At 41.5% G+C, this 14,461-nt stretch overlaps 1 protein-coding gene across 1 annotated transcript; it reads left to right on the top strand.

Moving 5' to 3' along the window:
* The first annotated feature begins 2,068 nt into the window (after nucleotides 1-2,068).
* Nucleotides 2,069-6,050, top strand: LOC137128213 (zinc-binding protein A33-like). Its single transcript, XM_067506038.1, has one exon. It carries the CDS (start codon nucleotides 2,265-2,267, stop codon nucleotides 3,660-3,662), a length of 1,398 nt encoding a protein of 465 aa, XP_067362139.1. The 5' UTR covers nucleotides 2,069-2,264; the 3' UTR covers nucleotides 3,663-6,050.
* Nucleotides 6,051-14,461: the final 8,411 nt, after the last annotated feature.

Consider the following 14,461-nt stretch of genomic DNA (forward strand, 5'->3'; position numbering starts at 1 on the left):
GCACTTTCCCAACAAGCAGCTCAGGATGAGGAAACTGCTTTCCTCTGCTCAGCCCGAGCAAGGCCCCACACTGAGCCACCGCATGGGGGGAAAGACAGATTCTGGTCCAGTCTTTGATCTGCTGCATCCACATGTTCCGACTGCAAAACAGGGTCCTGGCGAGGTGGCTGCATGTTCCCAGCTGGGCCAAAGAAGCACAGGGAGACACTATGTGGAAACAAGAATTTCACAATTCAGTATTTACATTATTAAAAATATGTTTCTTCTTTATCACTATGAGTTAATAGTGTGTTTATTGATGGGGAAAATGCTTCTTTCAATTTCAGAGTGAAATGTGAAAAAAGGTGAAGCAGATCTTTTTGTGGCTCTGGGTCCCTGTGTTTATTTTTATGTCATGCACTGTACTTAGGTTTCTGCAGTCAACAGATTCTGCAAACACTGATTTTTCAGTTGTCTCACACACACACACACACACACACACGCAGACCTGAGTCCCTGAACTCAGAAACAATTTCGTTTCTAATGTGGAGGTTCCCTGCGGGGTCACAGCAATTTACAGTTTTGTTTGGAAGAGACAAAGAACGACGGGTCAAGGTCATGGAAATGATTTATTTTTATAAAAGTTCTCTGCCACAGAAAATACAACGCTTTTCTTCTCAGCAACAAAAACCACTGCACTCTCACACAGCAGCTGTGTGAGAGTGCAGCAGAGGAGACATCAGGTGTGATGTTTCTTGGCTTGTTAACCTGAGCTGTCACAGTGTGGAGGTTCACCTCAGACACACAGCCCTTTGTCTCCAAATAAGAGCAGGAGGCTCAGCTACAGGATGTTCAAGCATCAAAATGTGCAGATTAGCGTGATAAAAACCAACAAACAGAAAGTGCTGCTGACTAAACCTCTGAAATGTCCCAATTCTTTCCTGGAACCCTTCTTATACTGCATACATCTTTCATTTGTTCAGGGTTTTCTGGCGTCAGCGGGGCTCACAACTCTGTAGACAACTACGCAGACTCTTCATTTAATGGTGATTTTAATTTGGAAAAACGGAGGCCTCTTAATTTCCTGTTAGTGATGCTGACTGACTTCAGAGTAGATTCATCAGACCGAGCAGAACATGGTACAAAGGTAAATCCAAATGTGTCATTAATCATCTACACTGACAGGAGCAACAGTAACTTTGAAGCTATAAAGTGTGTGTAGGATGAAAGTTTGTGAAACACTGTTTCCTGTTTCAAACTGTTACTATATTTGCCTTTATCGTGGTTAGCAATACCTAGTACTGCTGTGAGGAGAAAGGTTTCTGTGATGACCACACTCAAAGTTTCAATCCTGTTACTATAAGAAGCAGTTTTAAGACTTTACCAATGCATGAAAGCAAGTTTATGAATCCACTAATTAAATGTGTGAATGTCATTCAATCAACCTTATTCAAGTTAAATAACTTCAAGTCAGAACCACTCGTGTCATTTCAGCTCAAACTTTTCTTTTCCTTCCTCTGCACTCTCATCTCCCCAAGTCCTCATTCTGTTTCACTCATTCATGTACTGAATACTATGCATTAGCTTTATACACTGCACTGTCAACTGTTGTTTGCACTTCCTGCTTATTGCACAATTTATCCAGACTTGGCTCTGACACAAGAAGACACTGGATTGTGCATCTTTGTGGTTGCATTCTTAACTAAAAAATACAACCCTTGATTTTTTTTGGTTAATGAGAACTGGTAATTTCACAGAGTGGATGGAATAATGATGGAGCAGAATTAACTAAACCTTAAATTAGATGGTTCAAATTTGGACACACTTGGGTGTCCCAGCAGGACCCATCAGAGGTGGCTGTGGAGTGAATACAACAGGCTAACATAAACTTTGTGACTAAGCCTTACAAGTCCTGTAACCCTGTTGCCATAGAGGGTTAATAACAATGTTCTATTTCTGAGGATGCTGTGGTCATCTATTCTTACTTCTGCTTCCTTGAAGTGTTATGACTTGAGCATGAGTCACTGTCTTAATCATTTGGTTCCTGTCGAAGAAAAACAAATTTGAATGTGTTCCTATTTCTGACAGAGAAGAGACAGAGACAGACACAGAGGTGGTAAGATCTCTCTGACTTCTCTCTCTGACTCTCTAATCTCTCACTTCATTTGTGACTGAGGCAGGACAGTGACAGTACTGAACTAGCGAAATACTCTTAACTACAAACTTTCTACATCAAGGAGCGAAACACAACTAACTTCTTGAGAGACTATATGGTTGGAGACTAAATGGCTTACAGATCAGATGAGGACATCTGCTGTTGGGTCTGTAATCAGGTCTACAGAGAACCTGTTCTTCTGTCCTGTAGCCACAGCTTCTGTAAAGACTGTTTGAAGACCTGGTGGAGAGAGAAAATAACAAGAGAGTGTCCAGTGTGTAAGAGAAGATCTTCCAGGTCAGATCCACCTTTAAACTTGGTGTTAAAGAACCTGTGTGAGTCCTTGTTAGATGACAGAGGTCCGAGATCTTCAGAGGCTCTCTGCAGTCTACACTCTGAGAAACTCAAACTCTACTGTTTGGACCACCAGCAGCCAGAATGTGTCATCTGCAGAGATTCAAGAAAACACAGCAACCACAGCTATATACCCATCGATGAAGCAGCACAGGATCACAGAGAGACTCTGCAGAGATTCCTGGAGCCCTTACAGGACAAACTGGAGCTCTGGAAGAAATTTAAAGTGGACTTTGGTCAAATAGTAGAACACATTAAGGTCCAGGCTCGACACTCAGAGAGGCAGATTCAGGAGCAGTTTAAGAAGCTTCACCAGTTTCTAGAAGAGGAAAAGGAGGCCAGGATGGCTGCACTGTGGGAGGAAGAGAAGCAGAAGAGTCAGATGATGAAGGTGAAGATGGAGGCTCTGAGCAGGGAGATAGCAGCTCTTTCAGACGCAATAAGAGCCACAGAGGACGAGCTGAGAGCTGAGGACATCTCACTCCTGACCAACTACAAAGCTGCAGTGGACAGAGTCCAGCATTTGCCCCTGCTGGAGGATCCAGAGCTGCCTTCAGGAGCTCTGATAGACCAGGCCAAACACCTGGGCAACCTGAGCTTCAACATTTGGGACAAGATGAAGAACGTGGTCTCCTACACTCCAGTGATTCTGGATCCAAACACTGCAAATTCTCACCTCAACCTGTCTGAAGATCTGACCTGTGTGAAACGCGGAGACAAACAGCAGCTTCCTGACAATCCAGAGAGATTTGGTGAATATTTTTGCTCTGTCCTGGGCTCTGAGGGGTTTACATCAGGGAATCACAGCTGGGATGTTGATGTTGGACATAATTCCAACTGGGAACTAGGTGTGTCAGCAGAGTCTGTCCAGAGGAAGGGAAGCATTCAGTCTGGATTATGGATAGTGTGGTTCTACGAAGGTAAATACTCAGCATGGTCACCACCAGATCCATCTGCTGATCTGCCAGAGAAGACAAAGTTCCAGAGGATACGAGTGAATCTGGACTGGACCAGAGGAAAACTGAGGTTCTCTGATGCTGATACTAACACACACATACACTCCTTCACACACACCTTCACTGGGAGACTGTTTCCATACATTAACACTGGGGACAAACTTCCCGTGAGGATTGTACCAGTAAAGGACTCTGGCTCAGTGAGACACAGCAGTTAGAGCGGCAGGTCTACTGTCAGTCACTGAATTTAACAGGATGAACTGCATCTGTCCAGCTGCTGTCTCAGTGCACCAATGTTTATAGTTCTATGTTTGTGTCTTTTTCTTTAAGAATGGCGTCATTTTGGTGATTATTTTATGTTACTTTGATTCTGTGTGGAACCATAAAAACCAGGAGAACCTGACGTAGATCCGAAAAAACAACACATTAGTCCATTACTGCATGTTTGAGCTGCCAGTCATTGTTTCGATCTAACAGTTTAAAGTTTTAGTCCAAAAGACTTTTCAGATCTGAATCATTTATTCTGAGTCTTTTATTTGTTTGAATGTTTATTTGAATGAATTTTGACATTAAAAACAGGAAGTTCTTTAAATGTTACCTTGGTTGTATGGTTTATAATAAACATCCAGTGACTGGTCAAAACCTTTATCCTGACTCAACCTGTCCTGCTGCAGTGTCATTACTCTGACAGTTTGTGCAGATCACTGTCAGTGTGTTTGTGTTGTCAAATGTGAAATGATTTTGTTTTAGATTCTGTCTAGTTGAACCAGTTTGAGAGTTATCACATCAGTGAACAGTCATAGAGGAGCAGAAGGAAAATAATCATGACCCACTGACTGCATGGACGGACTGAGGGGAACTGCTGCTGCTGGTGCTGCTGTCTGCAAACACTGAAACAGGGAAAGAAACATAACACTGGACCTGCACAGACAGAAATTCAGTACAGCTGCAATTGCAAAGACAGGAGCCACAAACTCTGTGGACATTCGGGGATCAAGTGTTGCATAATTCATTCTGCAGGTGGGCTCTGGGAGATAATGTGGAAAAGTTAATAACTAATTTATTTGTTCCCTCGTCTGCTGTGTAGGGTTTGCACTCATGGAGGAACACGGTGTAACAACTTCCAGCTCATCTGTCCACGGCACTGAAGTCAGATTCAGCCACAAGATTCACAGATTCTCAGATTCTCAAGAAGCCGTTCAATTACCAAGAAGTTCATCTGAGTTATTCTGGTAAACAAGTTTCTGCTTTTTGTGCAGGAAGCAGAGGAGGAAATGTGTCTCTCCAAGACAGAAATTACTGTAAGTGCCATTTCATTCACCAAAGAAAAACTAACTAAACTAAGTAAACTTAGCTTAATTACGAGAAACGTTTCAGATTAAAAACCACTCAACCTTCCCTACACATCTTCGTAATAATAATAATAATAATAATAATAATAATAATAATAATAGTAATTCTATCAACACTTTTATTTTAATATAGTGTTTTGGAAGTATTGAAAGCTATCACAGAATGACATCTTAAAAACCTGATTAATCTAAGGCTTATGTTCTCATATTTACAAGGTCCCCAAGTGCCTCTTCTCCTAATTACGAGAAACATAACTCGTAAATATAAGATACAGATCTCGTAATTAGGAGATGGTACGGGGGACACTAGGGCAAGTGGACAGAAGTCAAATTAAACCCTAAACGGACACACTGAGAGTCCAGGTGAACAAACTCTGAATCTTAAGACGGTGAAAGCTGCAGGGAAAGAGGAGGTGGTCAGGAGGGAGACGATGAGCAGAGACAGGAAGATCAGATGGGGGGCGTCTTGTATGATAAACATCCATTATGTTTAGCCACTTAACCTGTTCAGGGTCATAAGGGGACTGGACTCTATCCCAGCTGTCAGTGGGCGAGAACATGCAAAGTCCACAAACAAAGTCTGCAACCGGCTGGGGATTCAAACCTGGAACCTTCTAGCTGTGAGTTCTAACCTCACCTCAACCTTAAGCACCCTCATACTACAAACAACCCATCAAGTTGTCCCAAAGTGAGACAGCCTTGTTGAAACACTGTCTGTCTTTACTTGGATGCAGCCTCTGAACTCATACACAGTTTGTGTGCTGCCTGTTCGGATTTAGAGAAGTTCAAATTGTAAAATCTAACTGTTTGTGTCCAGAGATGTCACCTGTGAACATCTGACTGATCCAGCATCTTGCTGGCAGGAACATTTCCTCAGTGACTCAGGTGTCAGCATTTATTTATCTCACATCGATTTTCTGTCCCATCATCAGCTGTCAGTCATCTAGAAGTCACATGAAAGCTGTCGAACAAACTGATTTCATTTCATTTGACATTTTCTGTTGTTAAACAGTTTAAACATCATGTCAGTGTGATTGTTGTTAATAAAGTTTACGTGTGTAACACTAGGACCTCTGTGTTTCTGGGCCCAGTCCCAGGTGTTTACCAGCAGCTACAGTTTGGAATCAGTTCACACACAAAGATTCAGATCTCAGAGCTTCTTAATTCCTACAGCACATTTTTTCTTTAGAAGCATCAGTAATAAAACCTTCCTCCAAACGGCCGTTTCCCTCCATCGTCTCCTCCCTCCCTCATTTCTTCTGCTCGTTTTGGATTTTTTTTAAAGAGGCTGTGTGTGTGTGTGTGTGGGTGGAGGACATGAGCTGTTTGTGCTCCTTTGAATCAAAGGCAAGAGGAAGGCTTTGCTTTAATCATATTTCACGCCAACCTCACTTATCTTCTTCGCCCATTGTTTAAGGGCCTGTCACTGCAGATTTATCAGCCGCAAACTGTCATACGGCGAGTTCAGAGGCTACACACACACACACACACACAAACACTCAACATGTGCAGAACAGCCGACATGTTAAAATCTGCTGCCATTTGGTTTAAATTGTCCAACAGCTGGTCAGACACTGGGTTTGCTGAGCTTCACTCTGCAGCAGACGGACGCCGACGCTGACGACGTTCATCGGTAGGTGTCTCAGTAAGCCTGAGAAATCTGCAGCTGGATTTGGAGGACATGAATCAGTCTCAGTCACATCTGATGTCCTCATCCTCCCTCCATCAACACCATGTTCCGTGGAACCTTACACTGTCATTTCAGTCCATCCTCATTCTCAAGGTGTCCAACAGCGCCACCTTGTGCTGATTCTAAAACGTACTCTTTTGAGTCAGTAAGACATGAACGAGGCTGTCAGTCCACAACAATGGAAACGCTGGCGTTTCAATATTTGATCCCTTGGGAATAAAGTCTTACAAATAACACAGGACTTTCCCAGAAGTCACCAGGGTTCAGCCCCAGTGGGAGGGTTTCAGTCATTGTGACGTCTTTTTCTATTGCTTGTTCACTAGTTTAGCCTGTTAAATGTGGCCCCCCTTTCACAGCAGGAGAAATGTCCAGGCCAGTGAGATAGTAGGACAGTCAGAATGTCCTGGAGATAAAGTGTGAGACGTTTCCAAGCAGTTTAATGAGGTTGGATGGTGGTAAAGTAGCCATCGTGATGCTAATTTCCGTCAGCATCTTATTAGTAAATTCTATTATGTGTTAGCATCGAGCTAACGGACCAATAAATAAATAATAGTAAACTGTCAAATTTTTAGCAACAATGATTTTTGAGTTATGTCAGCTTTGCTCTACTTGTGTATTTGCTTAGATATTAAGTTCTTTTGTGTTACAGTTTTACAGCACTTTAATTTGTGAGGCATCGAATAAACAGTCAGTCAAACTTAATCACACAAGAGGCTGAAAATTACACCGCAGTTTAAGTTGGGAGCCAAAGACGACTGACATTTATTTCACAGTATAAAGCTGACAATGGTCAACTTTTTCCTCAATAAAATTGAAAAAGTATTCTTCAACAATAACATCAATCAAAATAAAAATATTGCTACACATACAAAGTAGTAACCCTCCAAATCCTTCTTGGAGGCTAAATGTAGCAGACTTAGCTCATGTCCCAGACATGACTGCTGGGAAGTTTCCCAGGTGTTTGGCCTGGTCTATCAGAGCTCCTAAAGGGCAGACCTGGATCCTCCAGCAGCAGGAAATGCTGGACTCTGTCCACTGGAGCTTTGTGGTTGGTCAGGAATGAGAAGTCCTCAGCTCTCAGCTCGTCCTCTGTGGCTCTTATTGTGCTGGCTGTGTTTTTCTGAATCTCTGCAGATGACACATTGTGGCTGCTGATGGTCCAAACAGAAGAGTCTGAGTTTCTCAGACTGCAGAGACCCTCTGAAGATCTATGACCTCTGTCCTCTAACAAGGACTCACACAGGTTCTTTAACACCAGGTTTAAAGGTGGATCTGACCTGGAAGATCTTCTCTTACAAACTGGACACTCTCTTGTTATTTTCTGTCTGCACCAGCTCTTCACACAGTCTTTACAGAAGCTGTGGCTACAGGACAGAAGAACGGGTTCTCTGTAGACCTCCTCTGATCTGGGAGCCATTTAGTCTGTGAGTAAAGCTGAAAACACCACAGATACAAATCCGTCTTTTACTGAATTAACTGAAAACTAACTTCAGCAGGTTGAAGCAGCTGTTTTGTACTTTTGCTCTTTTCTTTCCTTAAGCTGGACTCATTTTGTTTTTTGGTCTGAAGTGAATCTAATCATCTAGTTTTCAGTCTGTGTTGCTGTTTATTGAGGAGGAAGATTCTCTTTCTTGGTCCTTATCAGGTGAGTCAGAGTACGTTGACCTTTTCTGATAAAAGCTGTTCCTTCACTTGTAACACAGGCTCAGTTTCATTCCAACGAACTGATTTATTAGTGGAGATTTCTGATAGTGTGCGGCAAGTTGTTGTAGTTTGTCGTGACGTGGCTCCACAGCCATGACAAAAGAGAGGAGGATGCCTGGTGAAGGCAAAAAAAATCCTGGGGAATCGCTGGTGGCCCTGGGGACACTGTATTAAAAGATGATGTCCAACGATCTGAATTTAAAGCTGCATCCTGCAGAGAAAACAAGATGACCCCATCTGTGACTCATCTGAACCAGTCACATAAATACACCTTTCTATTTTGTGGATCTAATGTTGAAAACTGTCAGGACACCCACAACCTGCTATTGTCCACAGCTGGTTTCTTCTTTTGGAGAACACCCACAGCTGAAACCCTCTTCTTCCTTATCAGTCTCATGTTGCCAGGACTGTCAGGACAAAGTGCTTGATTCCAACGTTTCTTCACTGGAATAAAAAGCTTGGTATTTCAGGCACAAAGCTGTGTGTGGATAATCTTCACATAACTTCAAAAGAAGTGATTTCATGGTGGATAATGAGGTTCAAACTGTGGGAATGAGTTATCTGATCTGAACACAGGAGTTTGGTCCTAATCACGTCCCTGAATCTGATTCTGTCTGTGTGCAGCCTTTTTAGTGGGACGTACATTACAATGCAAAACGGAACAGGGTCTCATTCAGACTCTTGTTGTGTAAAGAACTGAAACTGTCCAACAGAATTAGACTTTGACATTTGAAACAAAAGAAGAAAACAAGGATCAGAAACAAAAACACTTTGACTAAAAAAACAGGAAAAAAAAAAACTGGGTAACAGTTCACTTTTCTGTTTACAAATTAAAAATATAAAATTGAAATATTAAATTGATGCCCTAAAATTGTACCTTTCATTTCTCAGATGGATGTAAAATTAGGATTTTGGACTTGTTTTTTTTTTTCTATTTTATGTCGATAGAAATTCTGATAGAAAACCAGAAAGATAGAAAATTAGAGTCATATTTATTTCTACTCATGTTTGAGAAGCTTGAGAGGCCAGAATATAAGGATCCGGCTCAGCCTGCATCTGTTTGGTCAGTGGTTCATGTACTTTGTCTGAATTTCTCAGTACTTCTTGTAGTTTCTTCCAGAGACGACTTTACAGTGGGTTTACTGGTGTTTTTCCATCTAATCGCACTTTGGCCAAAGCCACCAGCTCATGAGAGACAGAAAGTGGGTTTTTGGAAACACACAGACATGTAGATTGTCAGCTGTCAGCGCTGTATGGACGGATACATGAGCTACATTGGAGCATCAGCATCGATGGTGATGGAAGATGACGTGAGGTCCTAACATTACACAACAAACACCTGATGGTGCAGCCACATTAGAAGTTGCAGCAGCAGAACAGACGTCTAAATATCAGGAAAAAACTAACCTGTAAATACATAGACAAATACTACGGCAAGCAGAACAATGGCACCGACTCTTTAATGGAGTCAGGCTGATTGATAAGTAACGTGTGGATGTGAAGTGCAGCATCTCTCTGACCCTGGTCTCAGTCTCAGGCCGATAATGTGCTGAGGAAGCGACTCCGTCAGCCACAGACCTGCTGAAATCAATACGCACTCATTTGGACTGAGGAGCCTGCGAACGAGCTCGGGAGGAAACCAAGCAAAGGCTTTGACTGACAGCCAATTAAATGTTGAGACTGTGCATCCGTCTCTCTGAGACAGCCCTCAACCCCTGATTTCCATAGTTCACATCAAGCGCACCACTGTTTTCTACAATTCTACATATCTATTTGCTCTTGCTACATGGTCTCTGGCATGAAGCCCCGAACCTTAGGTCTTTCACTAAAGGGACAATTAGTGAAGAATGAACTTAATGTTGACTTCTTCCTCTGTTCCTCTCGGCTGTTCCCTTTCAGGGGTCTCCACAGTGAATCATGTGTCTCCATCTAACTCTGTCCTCTGCATCTTCTTCTCTCACTACATCCATAAATCTCCTCTTTGCTCTTCCTCTAGACCTCCTGCCTGGCAGCTCCAACCTTAGCTTCCTTCTACCGATATATTCACAGTTTGTCCTCTGAACATGTCCAAACCACCTCAATCTGGCCTCTCTGACTTTATCTCCAACACATCTAACATGAGCTGTCCCTCTGATGTCCTCATTCCTGATCCTGATGAAATAAATGTTGATAATTATTTCAATTTATCATAAACCAGTTTTTTTTAAGTGGGTTTTAGTCCTTTCACTTTTACCTGAGTGATCAGGCTTCATAAAGTGTACCTAATAAAGTGGCCAGTGGGTGTATGTGTAGTAATTCCTTTCTCCCACTGCAGAGGGCGGTGTTTGACTGAAGATGAAAACTTATTTCATGTCAGGGTGAAACTGAGAAGTGAAAAACATGTTTACACCAATGAAACCAGGATAGTTTACAGCTCCTCTGCTCTTTGGACAGTCAAGTTCGGATGAGAAGACACGGTGGCGTCCAACTCACCTTCTTGCCTTTATATCTTTATGAAGCACATGGGTGGCAGCGACTGTGGAGGAGGAGGAATTTGTAAAGATGAAGATACTTATTGTAAAAATGCAGAAATTGTTGTGATTTTTGTTTTTGTTTGTATTTGTTAAGAATGAACTTAACTCACTTTGAATCTCACCCACAGTAGATCTGCGTCTGTAGGATCCATTTGTTGTCCCTGTGGTTGTGTTTGGTGGTAGAAAAGTGTTTCATTTCAAATGATGGCTTTTGTTTTTGATCCATCAAAACGCTGTGCAAGGGCAAAAACTATAACAATAACAAGAATTGATTATATTTTATTTCTAAAGCACTTTAGATACTTTATTCATCGCAACGAGAAATTTACAAAACATTTCATGTACTTTACATATTCACCTCACACTTGTGGGCAAATGTCAAAGTGCTACACAAGCAGATTAAAAGCACGAATAAAACTTAAATTAAAATTAAAGAGTAGGAGTAAAGTAGCAGTTAATTAAAAGCTTTTGGCTCTTTAAGCAGAAACCTTTGGGTTAGTGGATTCAGAGCAGCCAACTCACTATGTAACACATGTAAACAGACACAGTGATTTATGGACCTGCTTTTGTTGGGTTGTTGCTCATTAAGTTTTTATTGCAGGTACAGTTTGTCGGTCTGAGTGTCTCACTTCAGCTGGACTGTGTCTGTTTCTGTGTCTCTGTGTGTGTGTGTGTGTCTGTGTGTGTGTGTGTGTAGGAGATGCCTCCCTGCATTAGACAGAGACCATAAAAACCACAACTATGAATTTACATCTGCTAATCTGACTCCACTGCAGTTGTGAACTGATTGACACTGTCACTCCCACTGATGAGGCCTGGACATTGCATTTATTATTACATTTTGTTGCATTATATTACATCGTCCACTCAGGATAAATTCTACTCATTTCTATACCTCGCTCACCACGAGCCTCCTATAGTCATTTTTATATACCAATCTCTCTCTTCTTACCAAAAATCCTCACACTCTCTAATATTAAATAGAATTCAGAATAAATCCAGATTCATTGATGCTGTCAGCAGAAAGAAAGTAAAACTAAAGTTTTTGACACAACATATCAGATTTAATGTGCACAAATGAATCTATATTTTACTCCACTTTGAAAAAGATTTGAGCAGCTTCATAAAGGCTACAGCAGGGTACAAAGATTCAGTCTGAGCTCTTGGTAAAGAACATCACAACTTTTGCACAAACATCCCTCTTGGTCCAATAGTGCACATGAATCCGGCTTTAGATCCCAGTTTTCCAACACACATAACCTGATATCAGCAGGTTAGTTTGGATCACATGAGCCACCTCTGAAGAACTAAAGGAGACAGATGCTGCTCTGTGTGTGTGTGGTGACGGCTTATTAAAAATGACAAACGGCAGATAATATGGGTGATGGGCAAACAAAACACAATCTGAGTTCAACCTGAGTTCTGAGTGTGTGTTTGATTCAGGTTTGGTGGTTTAGTTCAGCAGCAGACTGTAGTCAGACAAACTGGAAAATGTCAGCTGCGTGGGAACAAGCTCATGTTACTCACTTAGTGATTTCTCAATCGTGTGATGTAATGTTTTGCTTTTAGGATTCAGGTGCAGTGCAGGTCCAGTCCTGTAGGGGGAAGCAGAGCCCAGTCAGAGAGCAGGACACAGTGAACACTGAGGTTTTAAAAGCAGCTCTCACACATCACTGAGCGTTAGAATCCAAACAGGTGTTGCTGCAGTTTTTTTTTATTACTGCAAACTACAGGGTCAATTAGTGAGTAAAAGAAATCAAGTGAATGTTGATGTTTCACAGTAACATTTCAGAAACCAGGATTTTTGAAATGGTTCTTTCCTTGAATCTAAACATAAACTAAACTGAACAAGACGTGAACCTTTATGATTCTGCAGAATCCTTATTCATGAGGAACTTGTGGAAATCTGGACTAGACATATACATTAATACTGATCAGCATCAAGTTCAATAGGGTTTTAAGTAGTACTGGTACTTTTATACTTAATGCACAGTCCAGCATGTACTCTGTACTTCAACTGTGTACAGCTGCAGACTGAAGACTAAACGTCTACTTTCCTGTGATGAAATGTTGCGGAAAGCAGGTGGAGACAGACTCCTGTGTGAAACCATGTCTGACTGAAGGAAAGTGTTGGTACCAAGCTGCTGATGTTCATCTCAGGACTGGATTCTGTCCTCATCAGGTCTTTATTGGGTCTTCAGCACAAGCAGCCCCCAACTCTCTGCAGCTCCTCACACAGTGGCAATATCTGAAACCGTTTCAAAATCACTACATGTCACTGTTTGTCCAAATGTGCAAACAAGGAAAAATGTAGAGAATGTGGTGGCGACAGCAGCAGCGGCTCGGAGGCTCATTCCAACATGTTCCCAGGTCAGAAACCTGTTTCTAACCAAGTTTCTACAAAAACGTGACTGGATGCATTTCGTGCTTAACTGAGCTCAGTTAGTGAACGATTCCCAAGGGAAACATATTTGACTTCAAGTCATCTCCAAAATGGGTTTAAAAATATTTCTTCTAGCTTTGATGTTTGCACTAAAATCAATGGGCAAAAATGCTTTTGTTTAGTTGCAGTCACATGAGCTTATTCAAACAGCACAATCAGCGCTTTAAAGAGGAGAATATGTTTTCAGAATCAAACATTGAGGTAAAAACCTAAGAACTTCAGGAGTTCAGGTAACAAGAAATCCGTCCAGTATAAAACTGAGGAATTTATGAAGTTTTTATTAAATTCAGGTTCAATAAGCAGTTTAAGAAGAATTTTAAGAATTTGATAGAGGCTGAGGTGTAGAAAGAAGTCAGTTCATTTAGGAAAATTTTAAAATGAGATCTTGATTGAATTAGGTCGAGTCGTCTCTTCGGATTATTTATTTACTGTTAGTTAAAGCTCCAGTTAAAAACTCCTGGTAACAGGTTTGGATTTTCTGACTTAAACCGTTTGAGTGTCAGATCCTGGACCATGGTCTGAGGTCACGGACTTAAAGCTACAGTCTGTTAAGAAATAAACCTCATTCACAGCTATTTTCAGCAAGTCAAGCAGCATAAATAAGAGGTACTTCAGCTTCCCGAATCTGAACCCGGAGCTGATTCCACAGGAAAGGAGCTTGATAGCTAAAGGCTCTACCTCCCATTTTACCTTTGGAAATTCTGGGAACCACAAGTAGGCCTGCATTCTGAGATCGAAGTGGTCTACTGGGATGATATATTTCTATGAGATCTTCTATATATGATGGAGCCTGACCATTCAGAGCTTTATATTTAGGAAGCAGGTGAAGGTATGTAGTGAAGGTGAAATATGATCTCTCTTGCTAGTTCCAGTCAGCACTCTTGCTGCAGCATTTTGGTTTAATTGCAGGCTCTTTAGTTACTGGGGCATCCTGAAAGGAGGGAATTACAGTAGTCCAACCTAGAGGTAACAAATGCAAAACAGTTTTTGGGCGTCACTTTGAGACAGGATGCTCCTAATTTTGGCAATGTTCCGTAGGTGGAAGAAGGCTGTTCTAGAGATTTGTTTTATATGTGAGTTAAAGGACAAATCCTGATCAAAAATAACTCCAAGGTTCCTTGCAGTAGTACTGGAGGCCAGACTTATGCCATCTAGAGTAACAATATGGTTGGACATCATATCTCTGAGATTTTCATGCCCAAATACATTAACCAATAACCATGACTTTATGTCTATTAGACATGCATAAAGTTTGACTAATCAATTAGTTTCATAGATAAATATAGCCGGGGGTCATCAGCATAGCAATGGAAAT

Source organism: Channa argus, chromosome 5 (assembly GCF_033026475.1).
Source record: "Channa argus isolate prfri chromosome 5, Channa argus male v1.0, whole genome shotgun sequence".
Taxonomy (NCBI): domain Eukaryota; kingdom Metazoa; phylum Chordata; class Actinopteri; order Anabantiformes; family Channidae; genus Channa; species Channa argus.

Coding starts and splice junctions, on each gene's coding strand:
- LOC137128213 (XM_067506038.1), top strand. CDS start 2,265: ATGGCTTACAGATCAGATGAGGACATCTGCTGTTGGGTCTGTAATCAG.